This window comes from Ceratotherium simum, chromosome 34 (assembly GCF_057802395.1).
Source record: "Ceratotherium simum simum isolate JZ-2026a chromosome 34, ASM5780239v1, whole genome shotgun sequence".
NCBI lineage: Eukaryota > Metazoa > Chordata > Mammalia > Perissodactyla > Rhinocerotidae > Ceratotherium > Ceratotherium simum.
The window spans coordinates 1358186-1379505 of record NC_141933.1 but is presented as its reverse complement, the minus strand read 5'-3'; the positions used below and the strand labels follow the sequence as shown (position 1 = coordinate 1379505).

The 21320-nt window shown below is 51.9% G+C and overlaps 2 protein-coding genes across 3 annotated transcripts; one reads left to right on the top strand and one right to left on the bottom strand.

The window, feature by feature from the left end:
• Positions 1–529: 529 nt before the first annotated feature.
• On the bottom strand, positions 530–1525 carry SCT (secretin). Its single transcript, XM_087423204.1, has 4 exons — positions 1354–1525; positions 1129–1230; positions 923–1019; positions 530–696 (listed from the first exon to the last, which is right to left on the bottom strand). The coding sequence occupies exons 1-4, from the start codon at positions 1434–1436 to the stop codon at positions 595–597; spliced, it is 384 nt and encodes a 127-aa protein (XP_087279330.1). The 5' UTR covers positions 1437–1525; the 3' UTR covers positions 530–594.
• A 15634-nt stretch (positions 1526–17159) lies between these two features.
• On the top strand, positions 17160–20285 carry DRD4 (dopamine receptor D4). 2 transcript variants are annotated; one of them, XM_087423203.1, is made up of 5 exons: positions 17160–17429; positions 18945–19057; positions 19146–19803; positions 19918–19990; positions 20083–20285. In XM_087423203.1, exons 1-5 carry the CDS (start codon positions 17160–17162, stop codon positions 20283–20285), a joined length of 1317 nt encoding a protein of 438 aa, XP_087279329.1. The 2 variants fall into 2 exon arrangements, with proteins under 2 accessions (XP_087279329.1, XP_087279328.1); XM_087423202.1 differs by having other exon boundaries at positions 19146–19990.
• Positions 20286–21320: the final 1035 nt, after the last annotated feature.

Below are 21320 nucleotides of genomic sequence, written 5' to 3'. Positions count from 1 at the left end.
ACCACACGGCCTGGACAGGGAGCCAAGACACACACTCGAGTCCTCTCACTCTGAGTGGCTTCCTGGGGGACACCCCTCCACCCCCCTGCCATCTCTTCCTGCCTGCCCTGAGCTTACTTGCCCCCTCCAACTCCCCCCCGACCTGCTGCACACACTGACCACCTGGCCCCCGGGGCAGGAGCTGGGAGACGTCCTGAGCCCCCCCACAGAGCCCCTGAATGTCAGTGAGTGGATGACAGGGGTGCAGGTGGGCCCTGGGGAGCTCAGTGGATGGGACAGGAGGTGGCGCTGATGTCAGAGGTAGGACACGGGAGGGTGAGGCGCCCCACTGGTTTCCCAGGTTTAAAGGGCAGCGGGCGTGGCTGCAGTCCCAGAATCCGAGGATGGGGCCCTCCTCCCCCGACAGCCCTGCACCACAGAGGCTGCCTGACGGTACCGAAAGCACACAGAGTGGGGTCACAGGCCAGGGTCTGAATTCCTCCTTTATTGGTGCCAAATGCAATCCCCCCGGCCCCCCACCCCTCCCGGTCCAGGCTCCGCTCCCCTTGTGCGTGGAGACAGGCTCCTTGGTCCTCAGGGCCTCATCCGGTCCTCTCAGCAGCAGGGATGCCGGGCTCTGAAACCATGACCCCAGGTCTCCATCCAGGAGGCAGCTAAGGAGACCTGGCCTGAGCCAGGGGGGCACTCGGGGGCATCCTGCAGAGACAGCCCGGTTAGAGGCTGGGGGCTTGAAGCTGGAAACTGTGCCCACCTGCTGAAGCTGGGCCTCCTTTGGTCACCCACCCTGACTCAGCCTCACCTCCCCCGGCCCCTGGCCCCTGCTGTGTCCACTTCCTGCTGTTGGCCCAGGGTGCCCCAGGCCCCAGAGGGAGGGTCTAGGGGGGGTACCCTCCGGAGGGGGCAGGGGGCTAGTGGTGCTCACCAGGCCTGCAGGGTGGGCGTGTCCGGCCGGCAGGGGCAGGCAGAGGCGGCCCTCGGCGGAAGTGTTCCAGGTGGTGGTGTTCTCTGGGTCATGCTCGCTGCCCCCACCCCAAATCAGAGTTAGTCCGGGAGTTGCGGGGTTGCGAGCGGCGCCGCGTGCCGGGCCCTCCCACCTGAGCGCCCCCCACCAAAGGTCTCCGCGCTCACCTGCGCTTGCCCACCAGGCCCTGGAGCAGCCGCTGCAGACGCGCGCTCTCCCGCAGGCGGCTCAGCTCGCTCGTGAACATCCCATCCGAGTGTCGCCGGGCCCTGGGGAGGGGGATGGCGGGCCGCGCGGGCAGGATCAGGGCCAGGCCGGGCTGGGGCGCGGACGCGGGGTCGGGCCGAGGTGGGCCGGAGGGGCGGGCGTGGGCCCCGGGGCCGCGGGCTCACCTGCGGGGCGCGGGGAGCGCGGCGGAGCCCCCGAGTAGCAGCGGCGGCAGCAGCAGCAGCAGCAGCAGGGCCCGGGGGGCCATGGTGGGCGCGGGGTGCTGAGCGCTGCTGCCGCGGCCGAGCCCCGCGGCCCCTTTATAGCGGCGCCCCAGGGCGGAGGGTGCCGGGGGCGCTCAGCACCGCCCCGGCTCCGCGCAGCCCCGGCCGCGCCCCATCGATCGCGCGGAAGGTCAGGGCCGCCCCCCCAGCTGTCGCCCCGGCTGGCCGCCCGCCCCCTCCGCCGCGGCGGCGCCCCTCAGCGGGCTGGGGGGCTCGGCCGGGCGGGCCTGCGCGGGTCGGGGGCCCCGGGAGGGAGGAGGGACCCCCGGCGGAGGAACAGCGCGTGCAAAGCCTCGGAGCCTTGACCGCGCGCTTTGGAGGCACGAGCAGAGCCTGCGGGGGACGCCGTTGGGGGCTGGCCGGCTCTGCAAGGGGGGGCGGCAGAGAGGCCGAGCGCACCGGAGGAGGGCTCCGGAGGGTGGGGGGCGACGACCGAAGGCTCCCAGGGGCCGCGAGGGTCGAGGCTGGGACGAAGGAGGAGGCGCCCCGGTGGCGCGGAAGCCCCTGGAGAGCCCCCGGCGGGCGGCGCGGAAGCGGAGGCCGGGCTGCGGGTGAGGCGGTGGGCGCGGAGGTGGGCAGGGGAGTAGGAGGTGGAGATGCGGCGGGGAGAGGAAAAATGGGGAGGCTGCTGGGTTCCTCCTGCTTGATCAATGCGGGGTTAGGTCAAGTTAGGGTTTTTAGAAACTGTGCTCATGAAGTCCTTAATCATAAATTATAAATCCAGTAAATGAAGTGGTAAACTCATGGTTCTTGTATTACACTTGATATGCATTTTTGTGTGTGTGTGAGGAAGATCAGCCCTGAACTAACATCCGGTGCCAATCCTCCTCTTTTTGCCGAGGAAGATTGGCCCTGGGCTAACATCCGTGCCAATCTTCCTCTGCTGTATATGGGACGCCACCACAGCATGGCCTGACAAGCGGTGCGTTAGGTCCGTGCCCAGGATCCGGGCCTGCGAACCCCGGGCCGGCCAGGCGGAGTGGGTGCGCTTAACTGCTGCCCCACAAGGCTGGTCCCTTTACATGTATTTTTAAAAAACACACACGCGCCCCGCCTCCCCATTCCTAACATCTTGCATTATCGTGGGACATTTGTTACAGTTGGTGAACCAATATTGACACATTATTATTAACTAAATCCACAATCTACATCAGGGTTCACCCTCAGTGTTGTCCATTCCACGGGTTTGGACAAATGCATAAGGACACTTTCCACCACACAGAGCAGTTTCACTGCCCTGAAGACCCCCTGGTCCTCTGGTTCATCTCTCCCTCCATCTCTCCCTCCGCCAGCCCCTGATCCTTCTACCGTCTCTGTGGTTTTCTCGTTTCCAGAATGTCACATAGTTGCAATCATACAGTAGTGGCCTTTTCAGACTGGCTTCTTTCGCTTAGTAAGGTGCATTTGTTTCCTCCACGTCTTTTCATGGCTTGATAGTTCATTTCTCCTCCTCACTGAATAATGCTGCGTCATCTGGATGTCCGCAGTTTGTTTATCCATTCATCTACTGAAGAACATCTTGGTTGCTTCCAGGTTTGGGCAAGTATGAATAAAGCTGCTGTAAACATCCATGTGCAGGTCTTAGTGTAGACATAAGTTTTCAGCTCCTTTGGTAAATACCAAGGAGTATGATTGCTGAATAGCATGGAAAGTAGGTCTAGTTTGGTAAGAAACCGCCAAACTGTCTTCCGAAGTGGCTGCACCGTTTTGCTTTCCCGCCGGCAGTGAATGAGCGTTCCTGTTGCTCTGTGTCCTCGCAGCCTTTGGTGGTGTCAGTGTTCTGGATTTTGGCCATTCTAATAGGTGTGTAGGGGTATCTCAGAGTTGTTTTCTTTATATGTATTTTTAAACAGCTGCTGTGGCCTGTTCTTGCACAAACTCGGCAGATTAAAATCCCCTAAACTTTAACACTATTGACCAATTAATTACATTCATGAGCATATTCCAAACTGCAAGTACTCACTTAACTGCTGGGATTTCTTAGTGCATCAGACACTTAAGTAACCAGGCAGATCTCCATAAGAAAAATCTTCCTATTTAAAAAAAAAAATTAACATGCAGTAAAACTGACTTCTTAAAAATTAACATACAGTGAAATTAACATACAGTCAAAAATGAATTTTGACACATGGGTAGATTCGTGTAGCAATCACCACAATCGGGGTACAGAACGACTCCATCACCCCAAAGAACTCCCTCCTGCTGCCCCTTTGTGGTCACAGGCACGGCCCTGAGTGCCTTCGGTCAAGCTTCGTGAGGTCACAAGCAGTCACTAGCACAGAGGGACAGACCCAGGGTGAGGCCAGTTCTGAGTGAAAGAAGTGGGTGGTGCTGAGGCCAAGGAGGGGCGGGCTGTGTCCTGCAGGTTCCTGTCACAGAGGATTTTGTAACTGCCTTCATCTTGTCCGAAACGGCTGTCACCCATTGTCTCTGCTGCTCGGAATTTCTCCCGAGACAGCCCCTGGCCTTGTCCTCACACGCCCACCCCGTGGCTGCCTCATGCACGCAGTGGTCATGCTGCAGTGCCGACAGGTTGGAATGGAATGTCCAGGTCTTTCCAGTGTGGATGGAGACGCACCACTAGGAGAGTGTCCACCCAAACCGTACCCGGATGGGCAGCTGGACCCGGGAAAGGGATGCCCCAAGGAGTCTCGGCTGCGCACACGCTGGCCTCCCGGGTTTGGGCTCCACTTTGAAACAACATATGATACAAGCTACAGCGACAACATGCCACTTTCCAGCCATAGAGGCCACTTTCCAGCCATAGAGTTCAGCAAGACCCCATGGGTTCCCGGGCCATCAGGCTGAGCTGGGTCCTCATTACAAACGCACAGAAAATTCACCTTACATGAGTAACTATTCGAAGGCTCAGATCGGACCTCACTCTGTGTTAATGGCCAATTTCAGGGTCCAGGATTCTAAGAAAGAATAAGAAGCTTCCTTTCTCCAGAGCCGAACGCGGGAAGGGCACGTCCTGAGCACACACGCGAGTTTATCGCCACAACAGCTTCATTCTCCGAAGAAGCAAAGCGTGGAAGATATTCTCTACTCCTTTTTTTCGTTTTAACCAAGATTTAAATGTCAAATTAAAGTTAATTGTATCTATGCTTAGTCCTACATTAGGGGTGTTGGAGGAGGGCACTGAAAAGAATTATTTCCTCAAATCTACAATCCTGCCTTCCATCCTCCCCGGAGCCAAAAATCCAGCCTGACTTAGGTTAGCTCGGGCTGGATGCTTTCAGGGTACGAGCCCGGGACTCACATGGATACAGTGCAAAGTCACTGTGACCTTAGCAAGCATCCCCTCCTAAGAACTAGAAGAAGGAAAAGATTGTGTTATTATTTTTTATACTTTTATTATTATAGAAAATTTAAACATACACAAGCAGACAGGATGGTGTGATGAACTCCCAAGTACCATTACCCAGCTTCCCCAACTTAGGACCGAGCTCATCTACCCCTATCCACTTTCTCTGTTTTTTTTTTTTTTAATTTAATTTTATTTTTTCCCCCAAAGCCCCAGTAGATAGTTGTATGTCATAGCTGCACATCCTTCTAGTTGCTGTATGTGGGACACGGCCTCAGCATGGCCGGACAAGCGGTGCGTGGGTGTGCGCCCGGGATCCGAACCCGGGCCGCCAGCAGCGGAGCGCGTGCACTTAACTGCTAAGCCACGGGGCCGGCCCATGTTTTTTTCAAATTAATTTTGGAGCAGATCTCAAAAATTGTATCGTTTCATCCTTAAGGATGTCAGTATATAGCTCAAAAAGATAAGGACGGTCAATTGTCGACTTCCCTGCAAAGATCAGCCAGGAAACCTGTGATCAAACACAGCTGATTTATCAAACTTGTAGCCAGGAGTGCTTCAGCCAACAGTCTTGATGGTTCAGAGGGGAGTGTGGGGGGAGGGGTTTGGAGGGATTTGGGATAAGGCCTCAATTCCTTAAAGACCTTTCACATCATGGAACTGGCAGGGACTGAGAAAAGGCTGTGAATAGTTTAGGGCTGGTGAGCACAGGGATGCTTAAGATGACACTATATATATGGGAGGTGTCCCCACATGTTACCTCCCGAAGCTGCATTATTTTACGTTCCGGATACAGATCTGGAGTTTATGTTGTATGTGATGTTAGGTGGTGACTGAGTTTCATTTTTGTCTATATGGCTGTCCAGTTGTCCAGCATTAGGAAGTGAAAAGACCATACTCTCTGCACTGCTCTTCAATGCCATTTTTGTTGTAAATCGCCTGTCTGGTGTACTCAGGTTTGTTTCTGGGCTCTCTATTGCTAGATATGCCATATGTCATTCCTTGTTCTAAGCGACAATGCCTTAATTATTTCACTGTCTTAACTATAATAATTTTATGTCTAAATATCTAATAGATCAAATCCTTTCACCTTGTTTTCCTTCAAGAGTGTCTTAGCTATTTTCGACCCTTTGCATTTCCATATAAATTTTAGGATCAACTTGTCAATTTCCACGAGAAGATACTGTGAGGAGGTTGATGGAAACTGCATCACATTGTTAGGTCAATTTTAGAATCGTATCCCCTTGTGGTTTCGAATTGCATTTCTCCAGTTACTCATGATGTTGAGCGTCTTCTCATGCGCTTCTGGGCCATTTGTATATCTTCTTGGAGAAATATCTGTTCAAGTTCTTTGCCCATTTTTCAATGGAATTGTTTGACTTTTGTTGTTGAGTTGTAAGAGTTCTTTATATATTCTGGATACTAAACTCTTACAAGATACGTGATTTGTAAATATTTTCTTCCATTCTGTGGGGTTTTCTTTTCATTCTCTTGATGCTTCCTTTGATGGACCAAAGGTTTTAATTTTTATTAAATCCAATGATCTATTTGTTGTTTTTGTTTGTGCTTTGGGTGTTATAGTTAAGAAACCATTGCCAAATCCAGGGTCATGATGATTTGCCCCTATATTTTCTTTTAAGAGTATTATAGTTTTAGATTGTATAGCTAGGTCTTTGATCCATTTTGACTTAATTTTTGTATATGGTGTGAGGTAAAGGTCCAACTTCATTGTTTCCGTGTGAATACCCAGTTGTCCCAAAACCACGTGCTGAAGAAACTCTTCTTTATCCACTGAATAGTCTCGACACATTGTTGAAGATCAATTGATCATAGAAGTATGGGTTTATACGTGAACTTTCAGTTCCGTTCCTTTGATCTACGTCTGTCTTTATGCCAGTACCATACCGTTTTGATTCCTGTACCTTCGTAGTAAGTTTTGAAATTGGGAGATGTGAGTCCTATAATTTTGTTTTTCTTTTTCAGGATTGTTTTGGTTATTTGGGGTTCCTTACAATTCCATATGAATTTTAGGATTAGCTTTTCCATTTCTTATGAAAAAAAAAAAAAGAGGCCATTGGGGTTTTGGTAGGGAGTGTATCGAAGCTGTAGATCAGTTTGGTGAGAAAGGCCATCTTCACAGTATTAAGTGTTCTAACTCATGAACATTGGATTTACTTATTTGTGTCTTTAACCTCTTCCAGCAATGTTTTGTAGTTTTCAGTGTACAAGTCTTTCACCTTCTTGGTTAAATTTATTTCTAAGTATTTTATTCCTTTTGATACTATTGCAAATGAATTATTTTCTTAATTTCATTTTTGGATTGTTTGTTGCTAGTGTATAGAAATATAACTGATTTTTATATGTTGATCTTGTATCCTGCAACTTTGCTGAATTTGTTTATTAGCTCTAACAGGTTTTGTTTTTATTTTTTTTTTAGGATTTTCTATACATAAGATCTTGTCATCTGCAAATACAAATAGCTTTACTTTTTCCTTTCCAATTTTGGATGCGCTTTATTTCTTTTTCTTGCTTAATTGCTCTGGCTAAACCTCTAGCACATGTTGAATAGAAGCAGCAAAAGTGGATAACGTTGTCTTTTTCCTGATCTTATGGGAAAAGCTTTCAGTCTCTCATCATTGAGTATGATGTTTGCTGTGTGTTTTTCATACATGGCCTTTATCATGTTGAGGAAGTTTCTTTCTATTCCTAGTTTATTGAGTCTTTTCATCATGAAAGGGTGTTGGATTTTGTCAAATGCTTTTTCTGCATCAGTTGAGATGATTAAATGGGATTTTTTCTGCGTTCTATTAATGTGATGTATCACATTGATTGAGTTTGGTCTGTTGGATCACCCTTGTATTCCTGGGATAAATCCCCACTTGGTCATAGTCTATAATCCTTTAAAAAATGCTGCTGGATTTGGTTTGTGCATATTTTGTTGAGGAGTTTTGTATCTGTATTAATAAAGAATATTCATCTGGAGTTTTCTTTCTTCTGATGTCATTACTGTTGTGTTTTGAGAGTTCTTTATGTATTTTGTATACAAATAATTTGCTGGAAATGAGATTTGCTCATGTTTTCTTTCATTCTGTGGCTAGAAGTTTTTAATTTTGGTGAAGTCCAGTTTATCTGCTCTTTCATTTGTAGATCATGTCTTTTGGTATCATGCCTAAAAACTCTTTGCCCAATCCCTGGTCACAAAGGTTTCCTCCTATCTTTTCTTCCAAAATTTTAATAGTTTTAGGTTTACATTTAAATCTATGATTCATTTTGAGTTAGTTTTTAAATAAAGCGTGAGGTTTAGATCGAGGGTTTTGGGGAGTTTTTTGCATATGGATGTCCAAATATCTCAATATCTTTTGTTGAAAAGACATTCTCCATTCTGCACCTTTTGCACTTTGTAAAAAATCTGCTGGCTGTATTATTGTGAGTCTACACGTGGACTTTCTATGCTGTTCCCTAAATCTGTGGGTCTATCTCTCTACCAATTCCACACTGTCTTGATTACTGTAGCAATATAGTAATTCTTTTTCCTTTTTTTTTTTTTGTGAGGAAGATCAGCCCTGAGCTAACATCCACGCTAATCCTCCTCTTTTTGCCGAGGAAAAGTGGCTCTGAGCTAACATCTATTGCCAATCCTCCTCCTTTTTTTCCCTTTTTCTCCCCAAAGCCCTGGTAGATAGTTGTATGTCATAGTTGCACATCCTTCTAGTTGTTGTATGTGGGACTCGGCCTCAGCATGGCCGGAGAAGCAGTGCGTCGGTGCGCGCCCGGGATCTGAACCTGGGTGGCCAGCAGTGGAGCGCGAGCATTTAACCGCCAAGCCACGGGGTCGGCCCTATAGTAATTCTTTTTTTTTTTTTTTAATTTTATTTTTTCCCCCAAAGCCCCAGTGGATAGTTGTATGTCATAGCTGCACATCCTTCTAGTTGCTGTATGTGGGACGCGGCCTCAGCATGGCCAGAGAAGCGGTGCGTCGGTGCGTGCCCGGGATCCGAACCCGGGCCACGAGCAGCGGAGCACGCGCACTTAACCGCTAAGCCACGGGGCCACCCCTATAGTAATTCTTAAAATCAGGTAATATGATTCCTCCCATTTTATTCTTCACTTTCAAAGTTGTTTTGGCTAATTCTGTTTCTTTTTTCCCCCACATAAATGTTAAATCAACTTGTCTATATCTATCAGAAATCCCGCTGGACTTTTGACTGCAATTTGCGTTAAACCTATAGATCGATTTGGGGAGAATTTACATCTTTGCTTTGTGGAATCTTCCAGTTCATGAACAAGGTGTGTCTCACTATTTATTTAGGTTTTCTTTGGTTCATTTCATCAGCATTTTGTAGTTTTCAGCATATAGATCCTGTACATGTTTTGTTAGGTTTACACATATTTCATGTATTTTTTTTAGCTATTGTAAATAGTATTGTGTTTTTAATTTTTAATTTTGGCTTCCAACTGTTCATTGCTGGAATCTAAAAATGCAGTTGGTCTTGGCGTATTGACTTTGTACCCTCAACCTCGCTAAACTGACTTATTAGTTTTAGAAGCTTTTTGTAGATTCCTTGGGGTTTTATGTAGACAGTCGTGTCATCTGTGAGTAGGGACAGTTCCACTTCTTCCTTTCCCGTCCGGATGTCTTTTATGTATGTATTTTTTGTTGCCTGACTGCACTGCCTAGAACAGCAGTACAATGTTGAATAAATGTGTTGACAGTGGACATCTTTGTCTTGTTTCTGATTTTAGGTGGAAAGCATTCAGTCTCTCACCATTAAGTGTGATGTTAGCTGCAGGTTTTTTGAAGGAGCCCTTTCTCAGTTTGACGAAGTTTCCTTAGGAAGTTTCTGGGAAGTTCCTAGATTGCTGAACGCTTTTATCATGAACAAATGTTAGATTTTGTCAAATGTTTTTTCTGCATCAACCAATATGATCCTGTGGCTTTCTTCTTCAGATTGTTAATTCGTGTTTTACGTGGATTTGAGACCCTTCTTCTTTTCAAATTAAGTCATTAATGCTATGAATTTTCCTCTAAGTACTTGTTTAGCTCTATCCCACAAATTTTGATATGATGTATTTTCACTTTCCTTCAATGCAAAATATTTTCTAATTTCTGTTGAGATTTCTTCTTTGACCCATGGATTACTTAGAATTGTGTTATTTAATTTCCAAATTTTTGGAAATTTCCTGTTATCTTTTTGTTACTGTTTCTAGTTTAATGCCTTTGTGGCCAGAGAACATACTTTGCATGATTTCCATTCTTTTTTTTTTTTTTTTTGCTTTTTTTGGTGTGTGTGAGGAAGATCAGCCCTGAGCTAAGATCCATGCCAATCCTCCTCTTTTTTTTTTCTTTTTGCTGAGGAAGACTGGCCCTGGGCTAACATCCATGCCCATCTTCCTCCACGTTATATGGGATGCCACCACAGCATGGCCTGACAAGCAGTGCATCGGTGCGCGCCCGGGATGTGAACCCGAGCCACTAGCAGCGGAGCACGTGCACTTAACCGCTACGCCACGGGGCTGGTCCCTCCATTCTTTTTAAAATTTATAAGGTTTCTTGTATGATGCAGAGTATGGTTCATCTTGGTGAATGTTCCATATCCATTTGAAGAGAATATGTATCCACTGCTGTTGGATGGAGTGTTCTGTAAATGTCAGATTTACAGAACTGGTTGTTCTGTAAACCAGAACTTGGTTGCTGGTTTGTTCAGAGCCTTCTGGATATATGCTGATATTCTGTCTGCTTGGTCTATTGATTAAGGAGAGATTCTTAAACTTTTGAAGAACTCTTGCAAACCAAATAAACAACATTCCCTTAAATGTTTCAAGCATCCCGTAAAACTCTGCAGCAAATGCTTACAAAACCAGCTCCAATACCTGCCCAAGTGTCACCACTAGGGCAGCGTTGGTCCCACAGCTCTGGCTTCTGTCCTGTTCTGGAAGGTCACAGCGTCCTCACTGGTCCAGGAGGATGGAGTGGCCACGCAGCCCTGCAGAGCTTTAGAGGTCGCACATCCCAACTTTCACTGCCCAGAGATCCTGGACACCCTTCTCCCAGGACAAGCCACCCTGGCTTCATCATCCTTTGTTGAGCATCTGTAAAGCCTTTGTCTGCAACCTGGGGTCACACAATCTGATCTCGCCCCTTTTATGAAGCTTAATTTACAATTTATGGCTACTCTTTTTTGTGTGTGAGGAAGACCAGCCCTGAGCTAACATCTGTCGCCAATCCTCCTCCTTTTGCTAAGGAAGACTGGCCCTAGGCTAACATCTGTGCCCATCTTCCTCTACTTTATATGGGATGCCGGCACAGCATGGCTGGACGGGGGTGTGTTGGTGCGCACCCGGGATCCGAACTGGAGTGCGCGCACTTAACCACTAAGGCACCGGGCTGGCCCCATGGCTACTCTTTTTTTTTTTTCTTTTTTTGTGAGGGAGATCAGCTCTGAGCTAACATCCGAGGCTGATCCTCCTCCTTTTTTGCTGAGGAAGACCAGCCCTGAGCTAACTTCTGTGCCCATCTTCCTCTACTTTATATGGGACGCCGCCACAGCATGGCATGACAAGCAGTGCTTTGGTGCGCTCCGGGGATCCAAACCCGCAAACCCTGGGCCGCTGTAGCTGACCGCATGCACTTAACTGCTTGCGCCACCGGGCCGGCCCCCTTTGCTACTCTTTTGGATGTACAGTTCTATGAGTTTTGAAAAATGTATTCAACTTTGTAACCACCACCAGTTCCATCAGCCCCAAAATTCGCTCAAGCCCTTTATCGTCAGCCCTGACTCCGAGCCCCCGGTGGCCACAATTCTAAGTGTATAGACACTATAACAAATCATCAAAGACATGAGGCAAAAACTGATACAGAGAAATAGAAAAACCCACCATTATACTTGGAGACTTCACTACTCCCCTCACAGCAATTAACAGAATAGACAGAATATTGGCAAGGACACAGAAGGCCTGAAGGGCACCATCCTGATCAAACTGACTTTTACAGGACTCTCCACCCGATACAGCAGAAAACACATTCTGTTCAAGTGCACACGGAACATTTATCAAAATAGACTATATTTTGGGCCATATAATAAACCTTAACAAATTTAAAAGAATTGAGATCCTACAAAGCATTTTTTTTCTCACCATAATGGAATCAAACTAGAAACAAATAATAGAAAGATAACAGGAAAATTGCCAAACATTGGAAATTAAACAACACAGTTCTAAGTAATCCATGGATCACAGAAGAAGACTCGGGGAAGGTAGAAAATATTTTGAACTGAACATAATTGAAAACAAAAATTTGTGGTATGCATCTTAGAGAGAAATGTATAGCATTAAATGTTTATGTTAGAAGAGAAAAACTACCTCAAATGAATGGCCTTAAGAAACTAGAAAAAGAAGAACAAATTAAGTACAAGGCAAGCAGAAGGAAGGAAATAATAAAAATAAGAGTAGAAATCAATAAAATTGAAAACAAGCAAACAAAAAAACTATACAAAAAATTCAGTGAAACCAAAAGAAAGCTGGTTCTTTGAAAAGGTCAGTGAAATTAATAAACCTCCAGCGAGACTGACCAAGAAGAAATGGAAGATAAATTAATGAACACAAAGGGTGAAAGAGGCATTGTCACCAGGGACCTTACAGGTACAAAAAAGATGAGGAAACATTATAAACAACTCTAGGCCCATAAATTTGAAAACTAACATGAAATAGACCAATTCCTTGGAAGACAGACTACCACCTTCACTCAAGAAGAAATAGATAGCCCAGACAGCCCTATACGTATTAAAGAAATTGACTTCGGGGTGGGCCCTGTGGCGTAGTGGCTAAGTGTGCACGCTCGGCTGCGGCGGCCTGGGGTTCGCAGGTTCGGATCCCGGGCGCGCACAAACGCACCGCTTGTCAGGCCATGCTGTGGCAGCGTCCCATATAAAGTGGAGGAAGATGGGCACAGATGTTAGCCCAGGGCCAATCTTCCTCAGCAGAAAGAGGAGAATTTGCATCGGATGTTAGCTCAGGGGTGATCTTCCTCACACACAAAAAAAAGAAATTGACTTCATGGTTAGAACCCATCCAACAAAGAAAACTCCAGGCCCAGATGTCTTCACTGGCTAATTATTCCCACCCTTAAGGAAGAATTAATATCAATTCTATGCAATCTATGACAGAAAAGAGAAGAGAAGGGAACGCTTCCCAACTCATTTTATGAAACGAGCATTACTCTGGGACCAAACCCAGACAGAAACAATATAAGAAAAGAAAACCACAGACCAATGTCTTTCATGAATATAGACACCGAAATCCTCCACAAGTATTACCAAATTAAATCTAGCAATGTAGAAAAAGGGTGATGAACCGTGGCCAAATGGGGTCTACGCCATGAAGAAAGGCTGGTCCGGCATTCAAAAATCAACAATGCAACTCACCACATCAGTGGACTAAAGAAGAAAAACCATGTGATCATATTAATAGATGCAGTAAAAGTATCTGACAGAATTCAACATCTATGCATGTTAAGAACTCTCAGAAAACTAAGAAAAGAAGAGAACTTCCTTAACCTAATAAAGAACCAAAAACCACAGCTAACATCATACTTAATGGTGAAAGACAGGGTTTTCCCCATAAGATTGAGAACAAGGCAAAGATGTCTGTTTTCACCATTTCATTTTTTTTTTAAAGGTTTTTTTTTTTTTCCTTTCCTCCTCGAAGCCCCAGTACATAGTTGCATATCCTCGTTGTAGGTCTTTCTAGTTCTTCTATGTGGGACGCCGCCTCAGCATGGCTTGATGAGCAGTGAGTAGGTCTTCGCCCAGGATCTGAACCGGCTAACCCGGGGCCACAGAAGCAGAATACACGATCTTAACCACTACACTACCGGGCCAGCCCCTCACCATTTCTTAACAACATTGTATTCAAGTTTCAGTCAATAAAATAAGGGAAAACAAAAGAGAAAGAGGAAGAAAGGAAGGGAGGGAGGGAGGAAGGAAGGAAGGAAGGAAAGTCATCCAGATAGGAAAGGAAGAAATAAAACCGTCTCTATTCATGAACAAGATAATTGTCAATGTAGAAGTTCTGGAGAAAACTTAAAAAAAAAAAAATCCTTAAACTAATAGTGAGTTTAGCAACATCAAACGATACAAGGTCAACACACAAAAACTGTGTTTCTACTTGTTAGCAGTGAACAATTAGAAACCCAATTTTTAAAAAGTACCATTTATAATCATACCAGAAAACACAAAATACTTAGGTATAAATCTTACAAAGTATGTGCAGGATCTGTATGCCAAAAACTACAAAATACTGATGAAAGAAATCAAAGAAAATCTAAATAAATGGAGAGATTTACTATGTTCATGGATTGCAAGACTCAATATCGTTAAGACGTCAGTTTTCCCCAAATAACTGTATAGGTTCAGCACCATCCCAATTCTCAGCAGGACTTTTTCTTAGATACAGACAAGCTCATTCTAAAGTTCATACATAAAGACAGCAGAACTGGAACAGCACAAACAGTTTTGTGAAAAAACAAAGAGGACTCACTGTCTGATTTCCTGACTTACAATAAAGCCACAGTAATCAAGACTGCGTGTTACTGCTGAAAGGAAAGATGCATAGACAATGGAGCAGAAGACAGTGTCAAGAAACAGCCCCACACAAACATGATCAATTGATTTTTGACAAAAGTTCAAAGGCAATTCAGTGGAGAAAAGACAGTCTTTTCAACAGATGGTGCTGAGACAGCTGGACATTCATAGGCAAGAAAAAAAAAAGAACCTCAACACATACTTGACACATTAAAATTAACTTAAATACACTGTTAGGAGAATGAAGAGGCAAGCTAGTCTGGGAGAAAATATTTTCAAATCACATATCTGACTTTTTTTTTTTTTTCCATTGTAGTGTACAATGGCATGTCGTGATTTTTACTGTCATTTCCCTGATGGCTAATGATGTTGAGTACTTTCTCATATGCTTATGGACCATTAGGATACCCTCCTTTGTAATATGCCTGTTCAAGACCTTTGCCTTGGGCCGGCCCCGTGGCTTGGCGGTTAAGTGCGTGAGCTCCGCTGCTGGCGGCCCGGGTTCGGATCCCGGCCGCGCACCGACGCACCGCTTCTCCGGCCATGCTGAGGCCGCGTCCCACATACAGCAACTAGAAGGATGTGCAACTATGACATACAACTATCTACTGAGGCTTTGGGGAAAAAAAAAAAGAGGAGGATTGGCAATAGATGTTAGCTCAGAGCCGGTCTTCCTCAGCAAAAAGAGGAGGCTTGGCATGGATGTTAGCTCAGGGCTGATCTTCCTCACAGGAAAAAAAAAAAAAGACCTTTCCCTTTGTTAAAATTGGATTGTCTGTCTTTTCTTGTTGATTTGACAGAGCTCTTTATATATTCTGGATCTGCATCCTTTATCAGAGATCTGTATTGCACAAATCTTTTCCCTGTCTGGATTGCCTTTTCACTCTTAATGGTGAATGGTGAATGGTGAATGGTCCCTCCTGGGGACCATGAGGGAACTCCAAGCAGATCAGAAGCTAGGCTGGACTCACCACTTTCCACCCAACCTGAGATCACAGGGCCACCTCTGCCTTGGACGTCTGTCCTGGGAGAGAAGAAACTTCCTCCTGCCCCGGGCACTACTGATTGCATGAAAGGGATTGAATGCAACTCGGACCTAGATGCCCGTCTACACCTCCATCCTGCACACACCTTTCCTTTATCAGACCTCTCGGGATTCTGCCCTTTCTGAATATCCTCTCGGCATCTGTCTTTCCAGAGTCCTTGTATTCTTTCTAATATACACACTCTCTGCCCATCAAGCTGGCCCCTGTGTCCCCTGTTACCTTTGAAATCAGGACCCCTGATTCCTGGCAACAGCTCTATGCTCCAGGTCCATCCTGAGTTTTCTGGCCCTCCCAGGCTGGGGGAGCCAGACAAGAAAACGAGGGGCTGGGATGTGCGTCAGGTGGTCCCCAGACTGATGGACAGCCCACTTCATGGCCCCTTTGGTGACAGGGCTCTAGGTCGTGTGTCACCCCGATTCTAGTGAGTCCATAGTGAAAATTCTCACTGTAATTCATTTTCCATGTTCGTCCTCTCTGTGCGCTTTTATCATCTGAGGGAGGACAGTCGGGGCTGACCCCTCTGTCACGCACAGCCGTCCGTCTCTGGCCAACTCTGTGCTGTGGGTCTACTCTGCAAGGAGTCTTACCTAGGTGGACCTGGGGCCCTCCCCACAGAGCATCCAGGCTCCCACAGTCGTGTGTCGGCAGGAGGGGTGATGGGCCCAGTGAGTTCACAGGTCTGGTGGGCGCAGGGCGAGAAGGTTCTCATTGTGGGCTTCTCTCTGAAGAGGGGGGTGACTCAGGTGACACCAGTGTCTGAAGGACGTGCAGAACCACAGCGGTTGCTAAGCTTCCTGAGCGCTCCTCCCAGCCCTTCCTGTGTTATCTCATTTAACGCTCTGGGAGGTAAGCACCAATTTCCCGGGCTCAGAGGGGCACACAACCTGCTCAGGGTCACAGGCTCCCAGGTGATGGAGCTGGGATGGGGGTTGACCACTCCACTGCCCACCCTGGAGGATGGAGGGTCAGGCAGTGGCTGCGGGTGGAGCGACTAAGCGTGGTCCTGGGTACCGGAGGAGAGGCTGCTTTGCGGGATGGGGTGCAGGGCCCTGCACTGGAGTCTGAGTCATTGCGGGGGTCGCGCCAGGGCAAGGAGAGATGGGGCGGAGTGGGGTGCAGCAGGGAGGAAGGGTGTGCACGGAGCTTGTACCTCAGGCACCGCCGATCATCAGGGACCCAAGGGGAAGGCGCCCGAGCGCTCGGGGCCTGTGGGTGGAGCCTGGGCTCGGGTCTCCTCGCGTCTGGCGGAACCGCCCTGAGAAGGATGTTCTTCCGAAAGCTCGTGAACAGGCTGGAGTTAGAAGCGGCCCCGCCTCCGCCTCGAGGCGCCTCCGGGAGCGTCCCTGAGGGGACACCCAGCTTGGGCACATACAGGGACCCGGGGGTCTCTGGGGCCGGCGGGATGGCGCTGGCGTGGATGTCTGTGCGCCTCAGAGTATGATCCGACCAACCTTCTATCCCCGTCGGTTTCTTGGGGCGGAGATCCGCGCGTCCCCGCCAACCCTGCGCGGCGCGGGGCTATCCTGGGCTCGCCTGTGCCAATCACCTCGCTTAACTCGCATCTCACCGGGCCGTTGCATTTGTCCACCTGCAAAAGTCCAAGATGGACAAATACAGGGTGCCTCTTGGAGCGTCCCGGGGCCCACCGAGGGCGGGGCGGATGAGGGCGTGGCTAAGGCCGGGCGGGGGCGTGCCCGAGGGCGGGACTCCCGCTTCGCGCCCTGGTCACTGTCCGCGGTGCTGAGCGCCCGCCGGGGCGCAGGGGGCCGGCGCGCCATGGGGAACCGCAGCGCCGCGGACGCGGACGCGCTGCTGGCGGGGCGAGGCCCGGCGGCGGGCGGCGGCGCGGGGACCCCCGGGGCGGCGGCGGCGCTGGCGGGGGGCGTGCTGCTCATCGGCGCGGTGCTCACGGGGAACTCGCTCGTGTGCGTGAGCGTGGCGGCCGAGCGCGCCCTGCAGACGCCCACCAACTACTTCATCGTGAGCCTGGCGGCCGCCGACCTCCTCCTCGCCCTGCTCGTGCTGCCTCTCTTCGTCTACTCCGAGGTGAGCCCGCGGCCACCGCCGCACGCGCGCCCCTCACCTGCTCCTTCGTCCCCTGTGCCGGTCCACGCCGAGGACCCAGCGCGGCTCGGCCACTTGGCTTCTCAGGAACCTCGAGCTGGGCGATTGCAGGGGCGCTGCGCCGGGTCCCAGGCGGACCGGAGCCTCCCTCCCCTCGGAACCCCACTCCCCTCCCCCAACTCGCTGTCCATCTCCCTGCTTTGCTGTCTGTCTGCACTCCCTCTTCTGTCCCTCTCTTCTCTTCTCCCTCGGTCTTGGCGTCTGCTACCCAAGAGATGCCTCTATCCTTCAAGCCAGACATTCCAGAAACAGGCGACTTTGGCAGTCCAGCCACCTCTCCACCCCCTCAGCTGGGTTCTGATCCCCAGGAGAGCCAGCTGGACAGACAGGCAGATGCAGCCTTAGCCCCCGGCTCCCCCTGGGCCACAGAGACACACATCACTGCACGAGGCCACCAGGAGCACGAACACACCAGCTCGCCCCACAGAAGGCGCCCTCACTCATGCACAGACTGGGCCCCCAGCTGGAAGGATGCTAGCTGCCAGGAGCTGCCAGGCAGTAGGCATGGCTAGAGGGAGGGGACAACCTGGGACGAGGAGCCTCCACCCCCAGACCAGGTCTGACCCTTGGGTGGGTCCCCCTTGGTGCCAGGCCCATCTGCTCCACAGTCTGGGCAGAGGGAAGCTGCTTAGGGCTGGGTTGGGGACACAGTGTCCTGGGCTGGGGGGAGGGGAGACTTGGTTTTTCTAAGGTGGACACTGAGTCCAGGCAGGGCTGGGGCAGAGGCTAGCAGGGCAAGGACATGCATGACCTGCCGCTCCTGGAGCTGCAGACAGACGTCACAGTGATGGCTCTTAAGCTCCTAATCGTCCCAAATCAGCGGGAGGGGATTTAGAAGGGGGGGCGGCTGTCTGCTCCTTTGCCCTTGGTGGGAGCGCTGGGCACAGTGCCGAGGCCTTTATATTTTTTAACTCATTTATCCTCAGGACAATTATGTGAGTACTGTCATCACCCTCATTTTACAGATGAGGGGACAGAGGTGAAGTGACTCAACCAAAGTCCCAGAGCAGTGGCAGAGTTTAACAACACAGGCTGGTTCCTAGCCATGGAAACAGGAGTGGTGGGCTTCATGCTCCAGGGTAGCAGGGCCCCCCTGCCCAGGTGGGGCCCCTGGGACCCTGAGCCCATCATCAGATATCATAATCCTCAGGCCTGTCTCAGTTCTAACAGAAAGGAGACCTGGGGGTGTGTCTCTTGGCCCCTGTTCTGGGGAGGACTGCCGAGGCCCGTGGGTCGGGGCAGAGCCTGGGCAGCTGCCCCTGGTTCACCCCAGCTCCCTCCCCCTCTGATATTCAGCCTCTGCTCCCCAAAATAGTGGGGGTCAGAAAGACAGAGCGACCAGTGGCTGTGAGGGCTGCTGGCCTGGCCGTGGCTGGGGGAACGTCAGCGGGTCTTGTGTCTGTTGTTGCTGTGGCGTCCCCTCTCCTGGCGGCCCAGGTGCAGGGCGGCGTGTGGCTGCTGAGCCCCGGCCTCTGCGACGCGCTCATGGCCATGGACGTGATGCTGTGTACGGCCTCCATCTTCAACTTGTGCGCCATCAGCGTGGACAGGTGGGCCGCCCGCTGCCCCGCCTCGTGCCCCTGCGCGCGCGCTGCGCCCCCTCCCCTGTCCCCGCTCCGCTCACCGCGCTCCCCGCAGGTTCGTGGCCGTGGCCGTGCCCCTGAGCTACAACCGCCAGAGCCGGGGCGGCCGTCAGCTGGTGCTCATCGGCGCCACGTGGCTGCTGTCGGCTGCAGTGGCGGCGCCCGTGCTGTGCGGCCTCAACGACGCGCACGGCCGCGACCCCGCCGTGTGCCGCCTGGAGGACCGCGACTACGTGGTCTACTCGTCCGTGTGCTCCTTCTTCCTGCCCTGCCCGCTCATGCTGCTGCTCTACTGGGCCACCTTCCGCGGGCTGCGGCGCTGGGAGGCCGCCCGCCGCGCCAGGCTACGCGGCCGCGCGCCCCACCGGACCAGCGGCCCCGGCCCGCCCCCCGACGCCACCCCGCCCCGCGGGCCGCCCCCGACGCCACCCCGCCCCGGGCCGCCCCCGACGCCACCGCCCCGCGGGCCGCCCCCCGACGCCATCCCGCCCTCCGACGCCATCCCGCCTCCCTGCCAGCTGGCCCCCGATGCCACCGCGTCCTCCGACGCCACCGCGCCCCCCGGCCCGAAGACTCTGGACACCACTGAGCCCCCCACTCCGTCGGCCCCCGACGCCATCCCGTCCCCGGGCCCCCCGCCCCCTGATGCCACCGCACCCCCCAGCCCGCAGACTCTGGACGCCACTGCGCCCCCCGGCTCGCTGCCCCCCGACGCCATCCTGTCCCCCGGCCCACAACCCCCAGGTGCAACCCTGCTCCCTAATGCCACCCCGCCCCCCGACGCCACCCCGACCCACGACGCCGTCCCAGCCAAGCCCCCGCTGCAGGCCCGCAGGAGGAGGCGCGCCAAGATCACCGGCCGGGAGCGCAAGGCCATGAGGGTCCTGCCGGTGGTGGTCGGTGGGTGCCCGCCCCGGGGCGGCGCGGAGGGGAAGGAGGCAGCGCCCGGGGGGCGGGCGGGGCGCCCGGCTCACCCCTCCCCGTCCCCCCAGGGGTCTTCCTGCTGTGCTGGTCGCCCTTCTTCGTCGTGCACATCACGCGGGCGCTGTGTCCCGCCTGCGCCGTGTCCCCGCGGCTGGTCAGCGCGGTCACCTGGCTGGGCTACGTCAACAGCGCTCTCAACCCGGTCATCTACACGGTCTTCAACGCGGAGTTCCGCACCGTCTTCCGCAAGGCCCTGCGCCTCCACTGCTGAGCGCCCGCCCGCCCCGGCTGCTCTGCGACGTCGGGCCAGGCCGGCGGAGGGGGCCGGTTGGTATCTGATTAAATAGATTCTTTTGCAAACGCCCCTGGGAAGGGTCCTGGGGGATGGGGGGGGAAGGAGGAGGAGCTGCTGCCGCTTGGGGAGAGCAGGCCCTCACGGACCCCCATCCAGCCGGGTAACCCCTGCCTTCCTTTGGAGGAAGCCCAGAGAACAGGCCCCATGAAGCGGCTGCCCACTCAGGGTGAGGTGGGGGGGAACCGGCTCTGCCCTTGGGGTGGGCGGCAAGGCTCCAGGGAGGCCAGTTCAGCTCCACCCAGAGGAGAAGCATCCAGAACCGGAGCCGCCCTTGCCTGGGAAGGCCAGGCCTGCCCACGTTCACTCTCCGTGCGCCCACAGCCTCCTCCAACAGGTGCCTCCCCGACACCTGCTGCAGCCCCCCACCAGCTATTCCCCCCCCAGCAGCCTCCTCCCCGCCGGCCCCCAGGGCTGCCTCCCTCTCTCTCAGTGGGAGAGAGTGGATGGCTCATCCTTAGGGATGAACCTGGCCCCGGGCGTGGCAGTTCCCTGAGGCTGCCCCTTCCCTGTGGGAAGATGACCACCGAGGGCCAGTCAGCAGCCAGGCCTCGCCCAGACTGGCCCCCGCTCCTCCAAGGACCAGCCAAGGTGGCCGCTCCACTGTCCCTGCAAAACACCGCTGAGCTGCCTCCCCCCATCTTGGCAGCGGCCTGGAGGTCAGAGCACAGCCTCCTGCCAGCTTCTGACCAGAGGATGCCCAGAGCCCCGAGAAGGGCCTGGGTGCTGGGTGGGCCCCCCGAGGCGGCCCCACAGGGCACTCAGTCACCCTCTGCCTCAGCGATGCCCTCGGGGCCAGGCTAGGGCGCGGGAGCAGGGAGGAGGTGCGGGGCCCAGGCCAGGCAGAGCCACCCAGGGTGCCCTTTGTGCTAGGGCTGCCCGGCTCCCCTGCCCTCAGTGTGGCCCCCTGACCAGGGACGGCCCACCTGGACTTCATCCTGGCTCCCCCAGCCC